This window comes from Cheilinus undulatus, linkage group 16, assembly GCF_018320785.1.
Source record: "Cheilinus undulatus linkage group 16, ASM1832078v1, whole genome shotgun sequence".
NCBI classification, from domain to species: Eukaryota; Metazoa; Chordata; class Actinopteri; order Labriformes; family Labridae; genus Cheilinus; species Cheilinus undulatus.
The window spans coordinates 41,313,238-41,339,050 of NC_054880.1; the positions used below are offsets into that span (position 1 = coordinate 41,313,238).

At 40.0% G+C, this 25,813-nt stretch overlaps 1 protein-coding gene across 1 annotated transcript in view; it reads left to right on the forward strand.

Moving 5' to 3' along the window:
- Window positions 1-546: 546 nt before the first annotated feature.
- The window catches only part of adgrb2 (adhesion G protein-coupled receptor B2), a 344,844-nt gene continuing 319,577 nt past the window's right edge, over window positions 547-25,813 (forward strand). The window contains exon 1 of the mRNA XM_041809355.1: window positions 547-1,429. Coding sequence (XP_041665289.1) covers window positions 547-1,429 — 883 coding nt within the window. The remainder of the gene's footprint in view (window positions 1,430-25,813) is intronic.

The following is a 25,813-nucleotide window of genomic DNA, read 5'->3' on the forward strand; positions in this document are numbered from 1 at the left end:
TTAACCAATTTTTGCAATTTTTCACTATTTTCCCAAACATTTTTGCCTCCTGGACATTGTTAACTTTAGCAAAAAAGGTCATTTTGATTTGAGAAAAAGGCTTTACATTTAAATTAGGCTATATTGTAAGACACTAAAAATCAAGTTTTGACAAGAGCGGTTGTTATACAGGTTACGAATAAAATATGGTTATCACAGGTTAACTTTACAATGGACCATGGTTTTTCTGACTTCTGGCCCTGGATTTGGCTAGGCCCCAGAAAGCCCCCCCCCCCCCTTTTTTATAGGCCTCCTTGTACACAAACCCAGCAGTGCTCTGGATGTTCTTGCATATTACATATTATATATGATCGCAATAGTTTCATAGTTATCAACTTAAATTTCAGTGATGTCAGTTTGATGAAGAGTGGGTTTGTTAGTTCACAGAATGTAGATTGTGTTTGTGCTAGGGTAGGGTAGGGTAAGGTTGTATTTGAATATTTTCTGGATGTCTTATTCACAAAGTCTTTTGTCCTTTTCTGTTTTTTCCAGGACGAATGTCATAGGATGAACACTGCTGGTGGGGTGTGTCTGTCTGTGCTGTCCTCTCTCCTGGCTGTGGCTGGGGCCCTGGCTGCCTTGTCTGCCCTCGCTCTAGCTCCTCTCTCTGCCCTGGCTGAGGCTGCCTATGGGGCTGCTGACGGCGTCCCCAGCACCGGGGCAGAGGGCGCCCCATCACCCATCTCCTCATCATGCTCCAGCCTCGTAGCCGGGGTGCTCTATGGCTCTTTCTCCCTAAGGGAGCTCTTCCCCTCCAGGGCGCCGGGCTGCTCCTGGTCCCTGGAAAACCCGGATCCCACCAAGTACTCCCTCTACCTCCGCTTCACCCGCCACCCTGTCATCTGTCGGACACACTCCCCCATGCTTCTTTCCCTTGACCACCACCAGGCCAATCAAAGCTGTCCCCCTCTTTTACAGACTGCCAGGGATCAAGAAGTCATTGATCTATGTGGCAGCCAGTCCAACTCAGATGGACCATATTCCTTCTTACAGTTTGATAAAAACTTTGTCCAAGTGTGTCTAACAAGACACCCAGCTGCAGATGAGCCTCAGGTACCCAAGGATTTACTGGAGCTAAGACTGGTGGAGGTGTTGCTCATCAACAACGAGAACTCCAGCCAGTTTACCTGTGGCGTGCTGTGCCGATGGTTCGAGGAGTGTTTACGCACCGGACACAATGGAGACAAGGAGATTTCTGATGGAGATGGCTGTGGAATGACCCAGACAGGATGTATCTGCCCAAACCATAACATCATGGCACCACCTGTCCCGTTGCTTCCTGAGACGCCCCACAGTTTCAGCAATGGTTCTGTGGTTCCGGACGACTGCTGCGTCACTGAGCTGCATTCCAACGATGCAATCGCCATAGCACCCAGAGATGTTCGGCAAGGTAGGACTTTGGGACATGAGCACACTTTTTACCACCAGTGGATTCTTATTTATAATGCACAAGTGTCCTTCGATGTTCAGGTAGAGAGACATGTGAATTCCAAAAGGGAAATTTCCCTTCTCCAGTCAGTTCTAGAGTAAAAGTTAGGTTGGTGTGTGAATGCAGAAGGTTATATTAAGGAAGACTCACCTTAATGAGTGGGTAGGATGCTGAAGTGTATAACCTTTGACATCAGGTCAACCGTAGTGATTTCTGTGCAGTTATTTGCTTTGCTTCTTCCTCGTCTCTGTTCAACATTGTGTTTATCTAGGAATGCATACGTGTCTGAGTGATGAGACCTGCAAGTCTGGATAATTTTGGCAGCTTGTCCTAAAATGTTCCAGATATTTTCAGGACTGCATGAGTTACATCTTTTGAGAGTCCTTAGAGCAACAACACGTAACTTTTCCATTTTCAAATAGTATATTTAAAGTTGATCTAAGAATACCATAACATGCCAAAAGGAGTCTGGCATCCATACAGTTTCCATAGAGCACCACTGAACCTGCTTTCAGCACTATGTAACTGTGGCAGTAAGCGGGGCTGTCTTGCAAGTCCAACTTTTACAGAACTGGTTCACACATTACTTTTCAGCTTAAAAGAAGCCAGCTGGACTTTCTGAGAACTGTTTGTAACAATGGCTGAGGCCTGGTTTTCACATAAGGTGCTTTTTGACCCCAGGAACTCAGAACCTTTTGAAGAACTCTGCTTTCAACCCCAGGAACCAGGGTCTAAATTCAGTCCTGGAGTGAAAAATCTACCCCTTAAAAACTCCCTGCCCAAGGAAACTAATTTTACAGGTGGAGTTGCACTGCTTAATGTGTCTCATTGGTAACCAGGTCAACAATTGAGCCTTAAACCTTGATCATTACCAAATTAATGGTCCACAAAGGCTCACATTTCTCTCAGAACTCACTCAGTCAGAAATGAAGCCTTTCAGAAAGAGATAAAGTACCTTCAACAAGCTTAGCCAAGTCCAGGCACATCATTTAGATAAATAGACTGTGTCTGTCCTCCCAACCCAGATCCACCATTACAAACAGCCAAACATGCTCTAAAAAAATCAAAATTGAAACTACAAATACAGTTTTTGCCAGAATAATTGAAATATTACGTTTGATCTGTCAACAGTAGATCTTTGGTTTGTTAATCTTGATTATAAATGGTTTAATATCAAATATTTCTGTTGATTTTACTATGTCTTCCTGAAACCTGGCTTTGTCAGAATGCCTGATTCTTCCTTGGACTTTGGTGGAAATGCAGACAACAGTGGTCCACAGAAAGCAGAAGGTCCTTGATGAAATGTACCTGGAACTAAAAGTTGCTGTTACTTTTGGTCAAAAACACCTATAGGTAGGAACTTTTGAAAACCTAGGGTTTTCTCCCCAATTTTCAGATGTAATATAGTCCAAACACCCCTTATTCTCAAAAACATCTTCACATGCCAGGTCAACAGCAAAAATGTCCCCAACTTGAAAATTTTCTTGCTGTTCACTTTGCAATGACCACTTCATTTCCAAAGTTGATTTCAACCAGGTTTCCAAAACTGCCAACATTGTCAGTGGGTATTGTGTCTTCAAGGTGTGTAAAGCAGCAGTGACCACTGTAGTCCATTCTGATGATACCACTCATAAAAAAAGGTCTAAAGTCCAGCTGGCAATGCCAGCAAAAGTTTGGTGTCCACTGGCTGCCATGTGAAAAAAGTAAATTAGTTTTCACTAATGTGCATTTTTAGGGACTTAAGGTGCTGTGTGTGTGCATACAAAAGCTAAAACTCACAAGAAAACGGTAACTTTTTAAAATATCAGCCAATGTTTTGACTATGCCTGAGGAAAAGAGACAGAAAGATGGTGATGGAAAAACTAAGACGAGAAAAGAGGCAATGACAAGGCCAAAAGTTGGATTGAAGTGAACCTTGGACAGGCTTTTACTCTTTGCTGGGAGCTTTGCAAAACAGTAGTCTGCAAGTCCAACAACCAGCTGGTTATATTGCTCCCAGATTGGTGAGTCATATCCATTTATTCCAAAAGAAAGCCAGCAAAGTCCTATTTGTTTAAAATCTGGTGATATTGCTGGACCCAGTCAGTCAACATACAGTGCTGTGAAAAATATTTTTCCCCTACCTGATTTCATCCTTTTGCATATTTGTCACACTAAATGCAATAAAGATGGCCTACGCAATAGCAAAATGCAGTTTTAAAATGATGATTTCATTTATTAGCTAAATGAAACAAACATCCAAACTTGCCTGGCCCTATGTGAAAAAGTAATTGTGCCATGAAGTTAATAATTAGTTGTGCCATTCTTGGCAGCAACAGTTGCATGCAAGCATTTGAGTTAAAAAGAAAGTGTTTTACATGAGTGTGGAGTTTCGGCCCACTCTTCTCGACAGAATTGTTTTAATTCAGCCACCCACGTTGTGTTTTATTTCATATTTTCAATTTTGCATCTCAAGATTATGACTCCAGCCTCTGATTTTGACTTTTCATTTCATACTTTGACCCTTTCAACTCATAATTTGGACTTTACATGTCACATTTTATCTTTTAGATTCCTAATTTTAAACTCTAAGTCATACTTTGACCTTTTCAACTCCTTACTTTGGCTTTTTAATCCCATATTTTGACTTTTAAACCTGATTTCAATTTTTCCTCATATTTGACATTTTCCATTAATAATTGTAACTTTTTATGTCATATTTTGACCTTTTACACTCTCAATTTTGAATTTAAGTCATATTTTTAACTTTTTAAGTCATCATTTTGAATTCTAGCTCATATTTTAACATTTCCAATTCCTGATTTTGGCTTTTTAATCCCATATTTAAACTATCAGACTCACAATTTGAAAATTTAACTCATATTTTGACTTTTAAATTCATGATTTCAACTTTCTGCTACTATATTTGGTCTTTAAAAACATTATTTTTCTATTTTTGATATCGTGGTCTGATCTTTTGAACAATAAATTGGACTTTTTAATCTTCGATTTGAGCCTTTACACTTATCATTTTTACTTTTTGAATGTCCAAATGATATATCATCATTGCTGGGTTTTTTTCATATTTTATTTTTGTGAGAATGAGATTGATAGTTATGGTTAAAAGCTGACCCTGTTAGGCCCTCAGGTTAGACCTAAATCCAGAATCCTGCCCGTGCTGTGATTGAGTTTGACACCCCTGACATAGATCCAGGTAGGTTTGGATGGCTTTTTCCTTCTTTTTAACAGGTCTGTGTGCTTTAAGACAGTACAGTCACAGTCAGAGACCCTTGGTGGGCACCACAGTGCTCCAAAAGATTCTTCATAATTATACACTCCAGCTGCTAATGAACAGTAGCCTGCTGTGGCCCCAGCATGCAGTTACAGTACGGACAAACAGATGAGAAAACTTTGCCTTGTTATCCTGCTTTTTGATACCACCTCAGGGGGGTCACAAGCCGCCGCTTGACAGAGAATTTCTGATATGAATTTTGTTTGTTGGCCTTTAATTAAAAAACGAAGCAGTTCAAAGGGAGGCCATTAAATCTCCCATCAAAAGATTTGTAAATGACTGTCAGAAACTCAGCCTCTGATCTATATTTTAGAGATCCCCCATGTGGCTGAGAGGTGTGGCTTGTGGACCTCAGTTTCCATGCTGTGCATGATTGTGTGTTTACATGTTTATATGTGTGTATGTGTGAGAGGGAATCCATCTGTTGACAACGTCAAGACTAGATCAAATTTGACGCCAATGCACACATATGTGCACACGGTCATTCATTCATTGGTGTGTTGGACAGGAAGCTGGCTATCCCTTTGCATAGCAGCACATGGGACAACATATGCATACATGCATCTGAGGGAATCTGTGTGTACTGCAGCCATAAAAGACATGGGAAACTGTTTTAATCATATTAACAAGGCCTTATTTCAAAGCTTTATTCTAGAGGATCCCCTTTAATTAGATCAACTTAGGAGTGACAGGGATAGAGAAACATTGTTGTTGTCTTATAGTTCACTGAATTATGTAATCATATCCCTTTGGGTGTATACAGGCGTGTTTGCAGAATGAACAGCACTAATTAGAGGCTGGTCTTCTGTCTTCTTATTGCAAGACCCTTCGAAAAGCACACTAACACACATATGGAGAGCTCCGGGGAGAGCGTTACCTTGCTGACGGGAAGGTTATCGTTCGCTGGATTTAATCAGCAGAGGGGTTGTTATCATTTAATAAACTCAGAGAGGGTGGAAGGGAGGGGTAGACGAAGAAGAAGCACGGTGTAGGAGGAGAATTTTCCACCAGTTTGAATCACACTGAAGCTCTGTTTCTTTGAGCAAAACGAAAATTGATGCCTCGGTTTCATGGTAATAGTAAACATATGCCAACCGCCTTGAAGCTCTGTTAGGCATCTCACCTCTAAGTCTCTGATGATGCACACATATCGGTGAGCTGCTGGTCACTCAATGAAGGATGACTCACAACTCACAGAGAGGACCATGCAGAGCGCCTTGATGAGAAGATACCCTGAAGTAGTGTGTGCAAAAGCCGTCTTTTTCAAACCAATTCCCCAATGTCCTAATTACCCTATAATATGAGATTTACAGAAAACCCAACATCACGCTGTCAGAGGGAGAGAGGGAATCTTGCCTCTATCCTGTTTCTCTCCTGTCCCATTTCTCTATTCAGTGAAAGACAAACACTTGCGCCCTCGCTGAGTCAGACGCTTGAAAACAAAGCTTTAATGCCTCCCACATCTTTGCCCGTCTCTGCACAGTATTTTTATTTTTTGACTCTGCATCCATGTCTGCTGCTTTATTTCCACTGTATGTATCAGAGGTTTTTCCCATTTGACTCCAGTTGAAACAGAAAGGGAAAAGTGTCCATCTGAAGACACAAGCACTGACAGTGTCCCAGCAGTGTTCATTTCAGTTTTGAACCAGACAAAAATGCTTGGTAGTTTTAGGCACAATTTGGTCTTTTTTTTTTTTTTTTTAACTTTTAAGTTTTACAGCAGTGTTAGTGAATAGGAAGTCCTTATATTTTATGTGTTATTTTTATTTCATTATAGTGCCTTTAAAAATTATTAACCCCCTTGAATGTCTTACCCTTTTCTTGATTTTATAAATCAATCATAGTGAATATAACTTGGCTTTTTTTGACAAAAAAAATTACTAAAAAAATCTCTTCAATGTCAAATTGAAAACAGATATCTACATAGTAATGTCAATTAAACCAAAAAATGTAAGGTAAAATAAGTGACAGCATAAATATTCACCACCAATTGGTGCTAGTAAGTTTCACAGTTAGTGAAATAATGATCACCTGAGTGCAGCGAATGCCTTTCAGGTCATATAAAGACATCTGTGCCTGGAAGGTCCAGTCACTGGTTGTTCAGTATTCCTGGCTACCAATACACCTTGAAGACAAAAGAACACTCCAAGTAACTCAGGGGAAAGATTATTGAAAAGTATAAGTCATGGGATGGATATCAACAAATTTCCAAGGCACTGAGCATCCCCTGAAATGTAGTTAAATCCATCATCAAGAAACTGAAGGAATACGGCACATGTGTAAATCTGCCTACATCAGGCCGTCCTCACAAACTGAGTGATGAAGAAGGAGACTAGTGAGAGGGCACCAAGACACCTGTGACTTCTCTGAAGGAGTCACAAGCTTCAGCAGTGAGATGGGAGACTCTGCAAGGCAAAGAGAAATCCACTGTTGAAGAAAAGTCGACCAGACATCCCCAGAAGTCATACAGGTGGCTCCATGTTTAAGTGGACGAAAGTTCTTTGGTCTGATGAGACCAAGATGGTGCGTTTTGGCCATCAGACAGAGTGCTGTGTTTGGCAGACACCTAACAGACTCCTCACTGTGGAGCATGTTGGTGGCAGCATCATGCTGTGGGGATGCTTCTCAGCAGCCGGCCCTGGAAGGCTTGTAAAGGTAGAGGGGGGAAATGAATGCGGCAACAGAAACTTCCTGGAGGATAATCGTATTCAGTCTGCAAGAGAGCTTGGGAGAAGTGAAAGCTGCACAGAAATGGTTTAAAGACAACAAGGTGAATGTTCTGGACTGACTTGAAAAGAGCTGTTCACACCTGATCCTTGTGCAACCTGACAGAGTTTGAGCAGTTTTGCAACAAAGAATGGAGTAAATCTGTTTTCACTCTGGCAGTATTTTTTATGTCAAAAAAGGGTAGAATATCCAAGGGGGTGAATACTTTTATAGGCACTGTAGTTTACTACAGCTGGCATGCAGAACAGATTAAACCAACCGCTGCCCTGTACTCTCACAGTGGAGAAAAATCATATATTATAACAGTCAGGTAAATGCCAGTCTTTTTCCAGCTTGTTATGGTCTTGTCTTCCTCATGGAATAAACGTTGCTGTTTAACATTTTTATCATCAATTTTGTTGAAGAATTTAACTCTACATCCCAGTAATTTTAGTCAAGGACCAAAGGCACAATACCCCAACCAAAAAGTTCCACAAAACAAAACAAAACAAAACAAACAAACAAAAAAAATCAGTAGCTTTAAATTTTCTATCAGAGCTTTATCTCATAGAGAACACGGGTCACCTGCCAATAGCAAGGACAGCAACTGCCAGCTCCTGCTCTCATAAGCATTAACACTGAAAATAACTCTCCATTATTAAAACAGATCTGAATTCATATGCTTCTTTTGGATAGTCATGATAAGTTAACTCTATTTAAAATTTGCACTTGTGCCGTAGAAGGACTGAATGTCCAATGTCAGGCTGATTATACAAGAGAGCTGAATTAACCAGGATTGAATTAGATGTCCTTTCACATAGCACACTTCTGGGGCCAAGCATCCTTCATGGAGATATTCAGTGATTGTGAGACCGCACTTGAGACTTTCAGTGGCAATGCAATATTGATTCCTATACAAGTGGCTTCTTTTTTCTTTATACAGTTGATCTTGATCGTTACAAAGAAACAGCACTAGAGTCCAAAGGTAGAGACATGGGTAAAAAGGTAGTTAGAAATGACCTTTATGTGCATGGACAGACTTATTCACTGATTGTTAAAAGGAAGAAGAATATAGCAAATATTTGCAAAAGCATATCTGAAAAATAAGAATGTTTTTCAGGAGGAGTTGATTGGCCTATAGCTGTCAGGTTGGCCTGTATAGGCTACAGTCCTACTGTATTACCTGTAAAAGCCTGCCTTTATACTTGTGTATGATAGGAATGCTGTTGCCTCAAAGCACAAAGGTCCCTGGTTGGAATCTCTGCTAGATGGAGCCTCTCTGTGTTGAGTTTGCATGTTCTACCCATGCATGCATGCACAGCCTCCTCCTACAGTCCTAAGACATGCTCGTTATGTAAACGGTGACTCTAAATTGCCCGTAGGTGTGAGTCTGACCATGACTTCTTACACAGTTCGACAGTGCACACCCACTTTTTTTGGTGGCACTGATTCCAGAAATGAAATTTGCCAATCGAATAATCCATAAACATTTTATAAGATCCTTATTTCACTGCTTTTAACACATGAACCAAGCCGTCTCACTACCTATGAACTAATGACTATAAAACATTTAATTTGGCACAAAAACTACGTTCAACAATAGAGAAAAAGATATATATGTATTTCTTTAAAAGGAGGAAGGAACTACGCATTCCACAATGTCTTGCGATTAATTCATTAATGATAGCTTTTCAGCCCTTCAATCCAATTTTTTACATTTTGTCTCCACTTATCGCTTCAAACTGCAACAGCATGTATGGTCGCCATCAACAGCCTTCGTTCGTGGGCTCGGTAGACATTTCCATGGTAACCAGCCCCACAAATCTGATATGTCGCTGTGACACTTAAGGATTGTGGATATTGGAGTATTTTTGGCTAAGGCTGCGTATAAAACAAGGTTAATATCTTGCAAACTTTAGTCTTCTAGCATATACTGGTGGAAAATCTGACTGGAATACTTCTGTTGATATGGCTAAAAATCAAATCAGCTATGGACAAAATGAATGGGGATTTTGCATCCAGAACCGCACTGTTGAGCCTATTGTCTCCATAGTTCAGCTCTGTGATTGATTGCAACCAGCCCCCATAAGGATAAGAGGTGCAGATAATGGATGTAATCTGCCACATGTTCCACTGTTTTAAGGTGATAATTTTAGGTAAAAATATGCCATCTGATTGTTATAATTCTTTTAAACAATATATTATGAGTGATTCAGGTCTCTTCTCTATTTCCAGTCCCCCCCCCCCCATTTACTTCATCTTCTTGCATCTTCTTCTTACTGATTAAAGTAAGAAGTACAGTATCTGATGACAGCACTGTATAAATGATGTTTCATCCAACAGTCTTTTTATGTTGTATATCCACTGCTGGTGCTTCATGTTGCAGCTAAATTAGTTTGTTTTTAGATTACATTATGAGCAGCACTGCATCTCCTCCACACATCTCTTCTGCTTCGTTTCCAGTGTGTAATGTTTTTAGATTTTAATCAGCGTTTCAATTTTATAAGCAACTTTGGGCTTGTTTTTCTGGAAAGTAGCTTACAAATATTGCAGTTTAGATATCTTGGACTGGTGTCTTTAGTGTAGCTGCTTCTATGAGCTTGCATTGCTTCCTGCTCTCTTCAATAAAGTGAAACACAATGGTCTGGCCTGCTGAAAGATCCATACATGCCCCTGTTCCCTTGGCTACCCTGAGACTCCTCTTACCCCCTACTGCCATTACACACACATGCACACAGGTGACAGACAGCATTTTCATGCTGTCAGAAAGTGTTAAATTATTCTATTAATCTAACCCAGTGGGTCTTAAATGATGTGTCAAGGCCCACTGGTGTGCTTTGAGGCAAGTCTAGGTGTGCCGTGAGAACATACAATCTTATGTTATCACTATAACTGTTTAACAAATTGAGCGTTAGTGTTAGTTTAAGCAGGCCACTGTGCCAGGTGACAGAAAAAAAGATTTCCTATCACCTCTGCTCCATATTACACTAAGCTAGAGGTCAAAAGCCCAAGACACACCGTCACAGTCCAGCACCCATCCAAACAATCGACCCCATTATTTTCTACAAGGAAACCCACACCAACGAACCAACATTAATAGATTTCCCATCATTACGTGTCTGGAACTCCAACATCGCTGTGCGCTGTGTTTCCTGAGAGTGCAGCTGTTTTGTCCATCTAGGCTGCTGTAGTAGCAGCTCTCTATGAGAGCACAGAAAAGAAGATTTAGCACCATCTTCAGTTTGAGACATTGAAGAAATATGAGGCCTTGGGAGCTTGTGAAATACTATTGCTCCTGTTGTTTTTTTCAATACCGAGGCAGGGAGGCGAGCCCCGAGCAGACTCCCAACTCTGTTCTCAATTGCCTGGTCCAGAAGTGACTAGCAAAGAGTTTGATCATTGACACGCTGCTGTCAGTGTGTGCTGGGGACAGCAATTGACATCATCATATCACAAGATGCATCGATGCAGCTGCAGTGTGTTTTGGGCTTTAGTTGTTCCAAAAGAGTTGATTTTACCATTGGACATTCAACCAGTTAGCTGCTTCCTAACTTATTGGAAAGGTCATAGGTAAAAAGGATGAAATTCCCGGCAGAGAAGATGGTATAGTTGGGCTTTGCTTGAGAGCTGTAAAAGTATGCAACATCCTGTTGGTGATGCTGCACAGTCTGTCAGTACTGTGGTTGTTCCATCAGAGGCACCACCCTGGGTTTTTGGAGGGAAATCAGGCTGAAAATCAGAATTAAAATTGTCTAGTGTTCTAGCGGCCAACATTTTCCTCTTGTGATCCTCTGATGAACAAATTTAAGAAAAATCTCATGGAGATATTGCTAAATGGGGCCTATTATTTAGCTAACACAACAGAAAAAAACACAAAATATAGATTGAAAGCCTCAGCATCATGGCTTGCATTACTCCAGTCTTTGTTTGAAATACCAATACCCCTTTGGCACTGCGGTAATCTATTGTGTTTTGAAGCTTTTAATTATACATAATTCACTTATAGAAATAGTGATAAGCACATAATTAAAGTTAATCTGATCTAGAAGGTGTTTTGCCTGAAAACTGGATGAACTGTAAAGAAAAATCATCTTTTCTTGACTCTTCTCAGCTCCAGGTTTAAATGCTCATTTTCACTGATGCTCTAATGAGTCTTCTCATACTGACTGACCTTCTCTAAGCTCACTCCATTATTTCTATATCAGCAAAAGCCTCTCTGCCTAAAACTGAGGAATGGCTTTCTTGAGGATAATGCGTCTTTATTACAGGTGTGCATGACAGGAACACTGGCTAAATTACCTTTTTGCATGGCATTAAGTGACCCGAAAGGACATCATTTTTCTGCACCACAGAATCTGTCAATAATTAAGGAGAAGCCTATTTGTAATTCCTCCTCCTGAATGGATCCATTTGAAAAAGTACACACGTAAAGGATTGTCTGCAGTCTGGGCTGTGACATTGTATTCGCAATCCATATGTATATTCTTAATTTTAGCCTGAGCGGTCTTCTGGGTCTATGTCCGTCAAATATGTGAACGTATTACCGTGTGACACAAAGCAGATTTGAACCACATATCTATGTAAAACAGGGTTAAACAAATGTTGTCTCATTTCCATATAAATTGGGTGTTAAGGGGCAAAGCAAGCAGAGTTACGCTACATAAAACAAGTTTGCTGTAACATTTCTACTTACACTCCGCAATCACTTTATTAGGAGTACCAGGTAGGGATGCACGGATGCTGTAAACTGGCCCTCTCGACAGACATCCATCCATTAGCAAATAATGTTCATCTCTTGTGTCATATCAATGTTATACTTGCACCAAGTTGGTGATTTAGAGAGGAGATGTCTATTTAAGAGATTATTTATTGGAAAGACTAGACTCTAATCTGTTATCATGGTCAAACATGGGAGAAAATCTCAGCATTATGGGAGTATTACACCAAAAGGAGCATTCAGTGAAATTGCTTGGTTGCATGGTTGGTTGATTGGTTGTCTGGCATGGCAAATCAACCACATACTTTTTGCCACACCTTCAAAATTGGAGCCAATTTCTCTTCTGGGAGATTTCTGTGATTGAAGCACTTGGCCCAGGTAATAGTGCTGACTTCTGGGGTCACGGGCAGTATGTAAGTGTCAAACATGGCGTGGCATATCTGTGTTTTACCGTACCCTCAAGACTCTGTAAAGTAAAAATAAATCTGTATTTAGGTTTGTTATATGACGGATCACTGTGCTATCAACTCCCAGGTCAAATTTCAGTCAAATAAAACATCTCTAAGTTTAGAAAATTAAGCTTTAAAATCCTGAAAAATGAGGCAGGAAAAACTGTTCCAGGATCGTGTGGGCGTGTCTGTTGAATGAGCTGAAGCCACGCCCACTCAGGAGAAATCCTCTCAAAATAAAAAAAAAACACTACAATCTGAATGGAGGGAAGCACTTATGCTATTGGCCTGCCTCTTGACCTTTTGTTGACCTTAGAAGAAGAGACACAGTCTGTTTTCTGGCTCTGTTATGATACTTTAAATGATCCATAGACCACTGTAGCTGATGGATTTGGCAAATTTACCTCACAATGAACAAAAAAACAGTACTGAACTGACTGTTAACTTTCAGTGAAGGCAGTGGCATCAGCTAACAACAGACTGTACTGAGATGAACTGCTCTGTGATTTTATATTGTAGTGTTAGAGGGGTGGGGTCATTCCCTACTGTGGGCTTGTAACATCATGAGCCCACATATTTGCCCTGCCCAAATTAAACCAAGCCAGACAACAGGTGAAATACTTTCTAACGGTCTCAAACCAAAATTCAGTCACATGTAGATCTCAGTGTTTTCACATGTTTCCAACAACCATATTCCAACATATCTCGTGTGTTAAGACAAAAACTTTGGATTTCACTTTACAGGGATTTTCAGTTTTAAAAGGAATTTCTCTTCTGGACCACTTGAGTAAGTGGAACACCTGACCTTGGTAGGCTTTGCTTTGTCATAGTTCAAACATGGCTGGATTTGGGCCATCATTCACTTAATGTGGGCCACATCTTTCGGCCCATATCCCGGCCAAAGAAAATTTGCCATCAGGGTGTTCTCCTCAGCCAATCATATGACAGCAATCAATTTATCTAGACATGTAGACATGGTTGAGGTGATGTGCTAAGCCTCAAGCTGAGCACCAAAATGGGAAGGGAAGTGGATTAAGGTCAGGGTTTCCCAGAAAAACAGTGTCAGACACTGAAGGCCCCCAGTGTCTGAGTCCTTGCGAAGTTAAAGCATGTGATGTGCGCAGCCAAACATCGCTGATAGGCCTTTACTGCACAGTACGAATGATCCAAAAAACATGACAACCTGAAAATATATTCCATGGGTTTTTCTCCATTCAGTTTACCCTCTACCTTCTTCCAGGGTCAGCTGCAGAGAAGCATCCAAACAGCATGATGCTGCCAACACCATTGCTTTACAGTGAGGATGATGGATTTGTGGTGATGTGCAGTTTTAGGTGCCAAAAAAGCCCCATTTTGGTCTCATCAGACCAAAGAACTTTCTTCTACTTGACAGCGGAGCCTCCCACATGTCTTTTGGCAAACTCTAAAGGAGATTTTATCTGAGTTTTCTTCAATAGTGGTTTTCTCTTTGGCACTCTTCCATGAAGCTTTGACTGGTGAAGAACCCAGCCAACAGTTGTTGTATGCAGAGTCTCTTCCATCTCAGCTGCTGAAGCTTGGAACTTCTTCAGAATAGTCATAGGCTTCTTGGTGGCCTCTCACTCGTCTCCTTCTTCATCACTCAGTTTGTGAGGACGGCCTGATGTAGGCAGATTTACACATGTGCCATGTTCCTTCCAAATCTTGATGATGGACTTAACTGAACTCTGGAGGAATGTTCAGTGCCTTGGAAATTTTGTTGCATCCATCCCCTGACATACACTTTCCAATAACCATTTCTCTGAGCTGCTTGGGGTGTTCTTTTGTCTTTAGGTTGTAATGGTAGCCAGGAATAGTGATTTACCAGTGACTGGACTTTACAGACACAGGTGTCTTTCTACAACAATCACTTGAGACACACTCACTGCACTCAGGTGATCCCCATTTCACTCACTGTGTTACTAATAGCACCAACTGGCTGGACCTTTACTGCATTGTCAGTCACTTTAAAGGGGGTGAATATTTACGCACTTTTTTGCGTTACACATTTTTGTTTAATTGATATTACTTTGTTGAGACCTGTTATGACTTTGACATTAAAGAACTTTTTTGTATTTTTTTTTCTTTTTTTCCAAAAAGCCAATTTGTATTGACCATGGTTGATTTCCAAGGGGGTTAATCCTTTTATATGCACTATGTGACTCGAGCATGCCATGGCTGTTGTTAGTCTGGTTGGCTTTTATGTTTTTGCAAAATTCTGACCGCACCATTCAAATGTCACACAGGATATTGAGACTTGTCAGTTTTCTACTGATATCTATTGTCCACTTTTGTGTGAAATGTAGCCTCAATTCTCTGGTCTGAACTGGCAGGAGTGACACCCAGTGTGGTTTCTTTCTCATCAAAATCGACTTGACCATGTCTGCATGCTCAAATGCACTAGTTTGCTCCAATGTGATTGGCTGATTACATATTTGCATTAGTGAGCAGTTGAACAGGTGTACCTAATATTTTGATCAGTGAGTCAAAGATGCATTACCTTGCATTAATTGTGCATTGTGCAAGGTGCTCTGATTCTAAACATTCTTTTATCTGACAAGCTTCCGATCAAGTGCACCATATGAAACACTAAACTGCGCCATGGCGGATCTGTGCATAATGGACCAAAGACAGCCTGTGATATATTCTACATGCAACAACCCAGGGAGTTGCAAGAGCAAAGCAGTGTTGAATGCCAGACTTTAAGTTTCAGGGAAAAGTTGCCAACATATCTTGTTAAAACTTTTGAAAGGTTACCTCAGTCCAACTAAATAACATTCACAAGGAGCAGAAAAAAAGCATGCCTCAAAGCACTTATGCACATCAAGTTTGGGCTCCGACTCAGATACGCGGGCCAAAAAAAGTTTCAAGCACAGTACTTGCACATGACCTGCGTTGCATAGTTACATAGATCAACACTAAGGCCAAGTTGCAGCACATTCCTGGGCTACACCAACATGGTTTAATCAAAAATATTCTACACTGCTTATGATGCAAGTTGTCGAAACCTCACATAATCGCACAAACTCTCACATTCACATTCAATTTTCAGAGCTCTGGAAACAAATGATTGAATGTCAGCTCTGCTAGAGAGAAAAAATCAGTCCCCCCATGGTTCATGTGTCAATCAAACCCCATCATAACTGACAAGGAGAGTGTTTGAAGCACAAACAAACACACCGCTGTGTATCACCTTCTCATTTTCACTAATTTTCTGCTCCTCAGCGTGGTAACATTTTCATTGTATTGATCACCACGTCATCATTCCCTCGCTCTCAATCTTTGAATTTCTTGCTTTTCTTTCAGCATAAATGAGCCAGTAACTAGAAATTCAGTAGGTGGTTGATTTCCCGCCAGACTCCTCTCTCTCCCTGGGTTTTGACAGAAAAAGTACCCTTAATGTTTTATACAAAGGCAGCAGGTTGAAATAACTCAACTGGATCTTGGACTATAGCTCACATAGAATTCAATTAAAGACCTTTAAATGATCTTCCAGCTGAAACAGGAGCAGTGAGAGCAATCATAAACCCATTTCAGGGGCTTGGATAAGCAGGTTTTTATACTTTTCAGCCATGGTATTCTTTATCGGGGCCGCAGCATAAAAGAATCACACAATGAGTCTTTATAAAACTGTTAAAAGAGCATAAATGCTAAAATAACCATTTGAGGATACTTATAAAGTTTCAATGTTACAGGATTATAAAGAAACTCAAGATGCTATGGAGTGTTTCTACCTGAAGTGGCAGTGATCCGAAAAGCACGATGAACTAAAGCGAGGTTAAATAAACTCTGTCTTTCAAAATATAGTCAAAATGACCTCTTCAATCAATAATTAATGAATACCAGCAAGAAAATATATATTTTTCATGTTTTATGCATTCCTTTCATGGTTTCCACTTTTGTGTAGCTATTATAACTCCATTGTGAGTTGGTTTATTAAGTTATTTTTCCACATCACTTGAGGCTAGTCAGTAAATTGATAGCAAAATTAAAACACCAGTTATTATCCAGCACTCCTAATTTCACTGCTTGACATTATCAACCAAAGATGACTGATGGTACTGGCTATGTGCTAAATTCTTTTGCAAATGTATTAAAACTAAAAAATCAGAAATATCCCATTGCCTGAAGTATTCAGATTCTTCGCAGCAATGCTTGAAATGTATCTTAGGTGCCTCCCATTTCTCTTGATCATCACTGAGATGTTTCTACTCTTTGATTGGAGTCCATCTGTGGTAAATTAACTTGATTGGATATGATTTGGAAAGGCATGACATCTCGCTCTATAGAAGGCCTCACACCTGACAATGCACATCATAGCAAAAACCAAGCCATGAGGTCAAAGGAACTGCCTGCAGAGCTCTGGGACAGGATTGTTGCGAGGCACTGGGGAGGGCTACATATAAGGTTCTGCTGCACTGAAGGTTCCCAAGAGCACAGTGGCCTCCAAAATCCATCTCCCATGGAAAAAGTTTGGCACAACCAGGACTCTTCCAAGAGCTGCTTGCCTGGATAAACTGAGCAATCAGGGGAGAAGGACCTTAGTTAGAGAGGTGACCAAGAGCCCAATGTTCACGGAAGCCTCTCCTCAGCGCAAAACACATGAAAACCTGCTTGGAGTTTGCAATAAATGTACCAGAAGGACTCCCAGACTGCAAGAAATGATTAACTGGTCTGATGAATCCGAGGTTGAACTGTTTAGTCTCAATTCTAAACATTATGTCTTAAGGAAACCAGGCACTGTATCACCTACCCAATACTATCCCAACAGTGAAGCATGATGGTGGCAGCATCATGCTGTGGGGGAGTTCATCAGCAGAGACTGGAAGACTGGTCAGGCTTGCTAAATGTTGACTGGAGCAAAGTACAGAGATATCCTCAATGAAAACCTTTTCTGCAGAACCAGGACCTCATACTGGGCTGACTAAGGCTACACTGCTACACTAAAGGTTTCCAAGAGCTCACTGGCCTCCTGAATTTTCAAATGGAAGAAGTTTGGCACAACTGGCAAAACTGAGCAATTAGGGGAGAACGGCCTTAGTAAGAGAGGTGGTCAAGAACCTGATGGTTGCTGAAGCCCTCCTCAGTATAAAGTACATGAAAGACCGCTTGGAGTTTGTGATAAATGTACCCCAAAAGGGCTCTCAGACTTTGAGAAACAATAAGCTGTGGTCTGCTGAGACCAAGGTTAAACTTCCATCCATTTTCTATTGCACTTTCCCATTGGGGGGTGGGGGGGGGGGCTGGAGCCCATCACAGCTGTCATTGGGCAAGAGGCAGGGTGCACCCTGGACTGGTTGCCAGTCAATCGCAGAGCTAGGTTACACATTTTAGCCTCAATTCTGAATGTTTTGTGTAGAGAATTCCAGGTACTGCATCACCTACCCAATACCATCCTAACAGTGAAGCATGGTGGTGGCAGCATCATGCTATGGGGGTGTTTTTCAGCAGCAGGGGCTGGGATACTGGTCAGGTTCACCTTCCATCATGACAATGGCCCTAACCACACAGTCATGACAACACAGCAGGATGTCCTAGAGTGGCCCAGCTGGAGCCCTGACTTACATCCTTCTGAAAATCTCTGGAGTGATGTCCACCAACTGACCCATCCAACCTACTAGGAAATATACCTACAAGAGCTTGTACATATTTAAATCTTTGTTTTTCTATATAAATCCTGCTCTACTTCGCTGTAACTTTTTGCACAATTTTTGTTATTCCATGGGCTAAAACGTATTTTATCATGTGCTGTAAATGGAGAGCACAGTGTGTGCTCTGCCCATCACAAATGCTCTCATTTTAATTTAAGTGAGGAGCAGAGGGAGGCACAGCATGTACTCTAGTTAGTCTGGAGAGTGAAAAATGCTAAAGAAGATGACAGAAAGGCAGTCGTCAGTTTACAAAAAGGTGAAATGATCTCAGTAGCCACTCTTTTGACGAGTCAGAACAGGAGAAATTATAAAGAACTTCCTGAATTTGTTCCACCGGAGCTAAACTTCACAAACTACAAGACAGATTGAGATGAAATTTGGACTGACATTAATTGTGGGTATTTTTCTTGCACCATATGCAGGTAAGAGTATCTGCTTTAATCTAAGTCCAGATAAAATAGATTGGCAGTCAGTTTTGTACATGCCATTAGATTTCCTGTAGACAGAAAGCAAATCTCTTTGAAATCCTTTTGATGACACAAATATAACCTTGTACCATCATAAAGTTTTCTTCTTTAGATAATTGGTAGATTTCCAGTAACAGCAACCACATCTTTATCATGACAGTGTTACCAACAGAATCAAAGATGCCACTCCTGTGTACAAATGTGACATTTTCAAAAGTAGCTTATGATGAAATACTGATGAAACCAGGTTTGGACTTTATAAAATATGCATCCCTTATGTTTTCAGCTACATTTTTCTCTATTTTCACTAAGTTTGAACTGTCAGAGAGCAATAAATTATTCACTCACAAGTGGTTTGACTGGATCAATGAGGATCATGCACATGTGCCTGTGTATTGACACGTTCCACATGGAAGCAATCCACAACTGCATTAGCAGCAAATATGTCATTGTGATGGATGATGGATGCCACCCAGGCTTCTGTATTCTTTTGAATGTGAACTGAAGTGCATTAAGGGTCAGTGCTGAAAACATACGCTGATCCAAACAGCATCATCTCATTACCTCTTCTCCACTCACCAGCAGCGTTTTAACTCCTATGAAAATTGCACTCAGACATCAGATTCATCTTATCCTACTCATTTAAGCTTCTTAATGTTATCAGCTGTTCTAGGTTGTAAAGACATCTCATTTGTGCAAAGAAATTCTTTAACATTATTGTTCCCAATCTGCATCAATCATTCATGGGGGGAAATTACACCATCCTCTCCGTGTTGGCTCATCCATCATGCTGCAAGCCACCACCGCTGTCCTGTAATTTAATTAGTTGGCTTGAATGCATTAACTTGTGGCTGTAAATGCAGAATTCTCTATTTTAATGTAGCTGAATGTTGGTTTATTTCCACTCTGAAGTTTTTGCTTATTATTGTATGATTTAGAGTGTTTGGTTTAACTGCAGCAAAGCCTAAATTAAAACCACCTAAGGCTAAAATTAAAGTATGCTTGGCAAATGCAATTAAATCTTTTAATTAAAAATGTAATTAAATTGAATATTAATTAGTAAGATATATGCAAAGTTTATGTATACATTAATTAAAGCATTAAAAAAGATTAAAGTGACTGTAAGAAAGCTTGAGACAGTATCTTTCCCTGAATGAATGCTTGGATTCTGGACTTAATTCCTTAAGAATGGATTACAGCTGCTAATAGCATCTTTGTCTGCAATCAGTTGTCCCCACTCTCTGCTCCATCTGTTTTTTTTTTGTTTGTTTGTTTGTTTTTTTTTTTAAGATTTATTTTTGGGTTTTTTAATGCCTTTATTGGATAGAGGAAGGACTCGGAAACATGGAAGAGAGTGGGGAGAGACATGCGGTAAAGAGCCACAGGCCGGATTCAAACCTGGGCCGCCCACGTACATGGGTGCGCCTTAAACCACTCCACCATCTGCGCCCCTATCTGCTCCATCTTAAGGGTCTGATCAAAAAAGCCTTTTTTTTACATTATTTTTTTGTGGGCTTTCTTTGCTTTAGCTAGAACAGCCAGAGAGAGACAGGAAACATAAGATCAAAAAAGGCAGAAGACATGCACCTATCCTGCGCTGGAACCAGGAATTGATCCTGCAACCGGTGCAGCATATGATATGAAGTGCAATGCATTTGAATTTGCTCTTGTTTTGCCTGTAATTGAAGACAGAAGATATCTGCATCTTCATGCTGACAGAAATCATTTCTGTCTACATTTGGTTGATGAGCTGAGGGGAGGCAAAAGATATGAGTACCTCCATTTAAAAGTTTCTTTCCTGCATTTAAAGTCGGATCAGACAACATGATTTAAGCCAGATTTTGACCTGATTGCACTTCACTAAGGATAGGAATTGGTAAGATATTATTGACATCAGGGGCGTAGCTGGGGATTTAAGACCCCCAGAAATAATATTACACAGGGCCCCTATTAACCAGCTAGCCAAGCAGCAAATGTTCCCTCATTTTTACAAATATCTCTGCATTTTAATGTATTTTTAAGTCATAATTTCCCCATTTATGAGCAATATTTTTACTGAATTTACTTGTATTATTCTGCAGCACTGGACCACACCATTTGGACATTTTTAAGGGAGGAGCAGGGGTCCCAGTATCTTATTTTACTCTATTTGATACTAATTTCAGTGTGTTGACCAATTTATTTAGCCATTTTTAATTCAATAATGATACGAAATGCTAAGGAAAAATAAATAAAAACACCTTTTACATCGCAGGCTTCTTAAAGGCCCCTCCCTACTGTGGGCCCGGGTAATCAGTACCCCTTCCCCCCCCGTGCTACACCCCTGAATGATATCAATGCCATTATTGATTCTTCTTATTAATTCATTTTTAATGAGTCCCTTATCAATTCCTTTCTGTGAATTTTCTTTTTAGTAAAAGTAGATTACAATGGTTTTTACTGTTCACCATCCAAAATTATTGAGTTTATTTCTCTCTGAACACTAAACAAGATGTAGGCCACCTTCAGTGAGAGCCAATGATGAGCACACTTCAATTACTGGCTGTAATAAACAGTTTTAACAACCAAAAATGTTAAACATCAAGTGTTTGAGGGGAGACCATTCTAAAACATAGAAAAATATATTTCTGTTGGAAATGTCTCAGTTAAACTACTCTGGATCTTCAATCTTTTAACTTGAATTAGAATACAGTACTACTGCTCATATTCTTTAAAACATAAAACTGTAAAATAATATAAAAATAGTCTCTGGAACCTAGATCTCTGGATGTGTAAAAATGAATTGATATCTGGTACAAAGTTAACTGTTCTTGCTCAAAAAAAAAATTATGCCTTGCATGAAATCACTGCTTAATAGATGTGGCATCATTTTTTTGAGAAATGGAGCCACACTTTCAACCACCTGCCTGTTTTTGTGACTTTCCATCATGTTTCCATCCTCAACTTCTCTGCTCTTGCTGGCTCTGCTGATTGCATCGCTGACTACCACACGCCTTGTTTTTTTAAAGCACATGGCAGTAAGGCATTGATGAGGGAATCATTAAGATTAAATGAAAATGACATCAAAGCATTGTAACCAGTTCTCAACTGGAACCGGGTTTCAAGTTCTATTCCTAATCACCATAGTCTATCGTCAAACATCTGGCCTGAATTTAAATGTCAGAAACAACGAATGTTCTTGCTGTGTGAGGCAGTCAATGATGCACATAGGACACCCCTCAGCCCTGACTTTGTCTTGCATCTTTCATTTAGTTTGACACATTGCATGACATCAACAACACATATCCAGACCCTATAGAATAGGTCACACATATAACTGTATTTAGTTAGGCTAAATGGATTACTTTTCTAGTAATGTTATCACATTCTTACCTTTAGCTCTATTTGAAAGATAGCCAGTCAATATTTCCCTTCTCTTGATACGTAAGTTAAAGTCCACAATACTTCCAACTTTTTATTTTCTTCTTTCCAGAGCGAAAGACCACTTGCATAGTTGTTGTGTTGCATCCATGATTGGCCTCCTCTTCCTGACTACCCATAACCTTGTGAACAGGAAGATGTCATAATGTTATGACATTATCTGCTGCCACGAAGACAGCAGATAATGTCATAACGACAGTGTATGATACCAGTCTGTTTGCCAAGAATGGATGATATCTTTGCTGCATAGCTACACATAAAAAGTGTAGTCTGATCTGGCATGTAGGCAACAATTACAACTCACACTACATTAATTTATTATTTTTTTAACTGCAGAAATGGACATAAAGAGTTGACATTGTTTTCATGATCTCTGGGCTTTTGAGTGCAACATGTCTTACAAATACCACAGTGCAGTTACCGCCAACTCTCATCAGATGTACATTTTTTTCTCTCACTGTATGTGACTGATGTTCCAGTGATGTAACCTTGCAAAGCAGATGGATACGTCCATTTCTGTGTTTCTCACTGGCGAATTCATCTTGCAAAGCTCCCATCTGAACGATTTGAGCCCAGTTAGAAAGTGACAGGACCAATCAGCAATGATGGGCAGTACTTTCAGGCGTGGCGGAGTTGTGACGTAAGCAAGCAGCAACAGCTTTTTTGCAATTATGGCAAAAAAGATTAGCGTGGATGCTGCTAAAGCATGAGTTTTAGCAGAACTTGGTGACATTTCTTCGTTAAATGAAGAACAAAGAACAGCAGTGAGTTGTTTTCTTTTCAAAAACAACAAAAGTCGTGTATTGACATGTCTATGGTCACCATGGTTCGCAAAGTTTACTCCTTCGGTAGGGGTGCAGCTCAATGTGTTTTGTTGCTCTGATTGGCCCGTAAAGATGTAACAGACAGAATGTTCATCCAGTCACCCTCTAAATTTAAATAAGTGCTTATCAACAGCTGTGCTTTAGCGAGATTAGACTTGACTAATTAGACAATTAGATATCTAGCAGTTAGGAATGCATTTGACCCTATGTGTTTGCTTCATTAAAAATGTTTTTGACAATTTCTCATCTCATACAAAAGTGGATTTGTTCTCATATACACTTGAAAGTGCAGCACAGTGACCACCAACTCCTTCTAGATTGTTGCAGCATGTGGCTGTGAGCATTAGCACTGGAGATTGCACATTTGTTTTACTATGGGACTTATTTAAATGGAAATGTGTTGCATAAAGAACAAATTAAAATTAATCCAAATGCACAACACACACAGTCAGAAAGACAGAACTTTGATTTATCCCTTTGCTTTTTGTGTGAATTAGAATGTATCAATTTGATTTGTTTTTCCCACATTTACTGGCTACAAAGGCTGCAGAAACCCTTTGTGTTTCAACACTCATTTGTTCAGGTCCCCAAAAAAATATTTTTCACAAACTGCAGCTGTGTAAAGTAACATGACATGCTCAAAGGAGAGAAACCAGGACTAACTTTTTTTTTAAGCTGATACATCTACAAAAACATAAATTAAATTGCAAATGAGATTAGGCGCAGGGTTGGCAGTGTTAAAGAACAGCTGTTTGAAACAGCATTGTGTATATGTTGGATGTAAAAGGAGGATGAATTAACCAAATAAAGAGAATATAGGAAGCTTTCCTGAGCAGAGAAAACTGGTGGCTTTTAAAGTGACGGAGAGCATTGGGCCCAGGTGCTCCCAATCAGGCTGATTGAATAGTCATGTCTACCAATCACATGTACCTGCAACACAAGAGCAAAGAAAGCAGGACCAGTCTGGCCACAGTGTTGCAAGAAAAGTCACATTGAAATAAGAGAAATATTAGGAAGTTCTGTTAATCAGTTGTTGATCTTTTATGCAAATAAACGTCAATACATTTATGCATTAATCAGCAAACGGCTGATTGTGAACAGCCTTTGCAAACACTTGTTTTGGAGAACACGCTGTGCATTAGCATAATTATAGGCTACATCTATTCTTCTTTGTTTAAAGTAAGGTGAAACTTTAGGAGTTGTTTGTCTCAAAGAGATGTCCAGAGTCTCAGACAACCAAGTGCAATCTGGCTCTGAGCTGTCACAACACATTCAGGTCACTGTTGTAATGTCCAAACTGTTTTGGAAGCAGCAATGCAAGAGAGGCCAGGATTTTTTTTTTTTTTTTTTTTTTTTTTAACTGCAGTATTTCTTCCCCTTTCTTTGATTTCTTTTCCCACTCTCATACATTTTGTCATAGAGGGCCATTCATCATCTAAATTATTTTAATTTAACTGCCAGCACCAGATCCTGGGAATAAATCTTAAGTCTAATCTTCATAATAAAACATTTACTCTGATATAATTTGCAAATATCATCTATAGATTTCTGTTACTTTGGGTGAAAACTGGGTCTGTACTCAATTACATTCCTACCAATATATCACGCAGCAGTTTGACAAATAATTCACAGTATGGCAAGTCTGCATGTGTAATGTGCAACCATCTATATCCGTACATTTCCCTGTCCCTGTCCCTGGTCTTGTATTGACTTAGGCATTGACCCATTTTACAACCCTACAATTCCAAAAAAGTTGGGACACTTTAAAATGTAAATAAAAACAGAATGCAATAATTTCTAAATCACAGAAACCAATATTTCATTCATAATAGAACAAAAATATCATATATATGGGCTTATATTTTTCATGAAATGGTAAAGTGTCTCCGTTTCAACATCTGATATGATATGTTCTACTGTAAATGGTTTATGAGATTTGCAAACCATTGCATGCTGTCTTTATTTTCATTTTACTCAGCGCCCCAACATTTTTGGAATCAGGGTTGTAAAATGGTCTCACCAGTGGGGTTTTGAAGTGGGACACCTGCCTTAGTCCCTTGATACTCAAACCCCCCCCCCCCATGGTATATCCCTGCATGAGCGCACAAACATCCTTTCACATGTGTTGATGGCATCTAATGTGTGAAAAGAAAGAGTGAAACGAAAGAAAAAGAGGAAGAGTGAGAAATGCAGAGAAAGGACAGGGATTTGGACAAGACTCTTGGGACCAGATCACCCTGCATTGAGCAGAAGCCAGCGGTCCGTCACTTAAAAACACACACAAATACCCGCTTATACACTCACACAAACACTCGCAGACAGCTTATCCCGTCCTCATGGAATACTATCAGCTTCCAGGTAATTAGAGCAGAGAGGAGTGTGGGTTTTTGTGTGAGTGCATGGTTGAGAGAGGTGTTTATTTTTCGCTCTGTGCTGGCATTGAGTACATACAGGTGTTTTAATAACCTTTAACTCTATACAACACACACACACACTGTGAAAAATACACACACCCCAGCGTGTATGACAAAGAGTAATTGCGTGCTTTGCAACGCAGTGGCTGTGATTTTTCCTGAAATGACTGAAGCAACGCTGCATGTATGTGTGCGTGAAGGACTGCCTGCTCAGGGTGACTGTGAGCAGGAGGATTAGTATTCTGTGCTCATGAGCTATGGCTCTCTCTGTGAGAGCACTGAGCCCCTTTATGCTCCAGCTAAAGCCAGACACACACATTTAGAGACACACACACCTTGTCATTTATATCCGCTTCTGTTTTCTCAACAGATCTTGGTGGATCGGTATGGATTGGTTTACAGTGAACT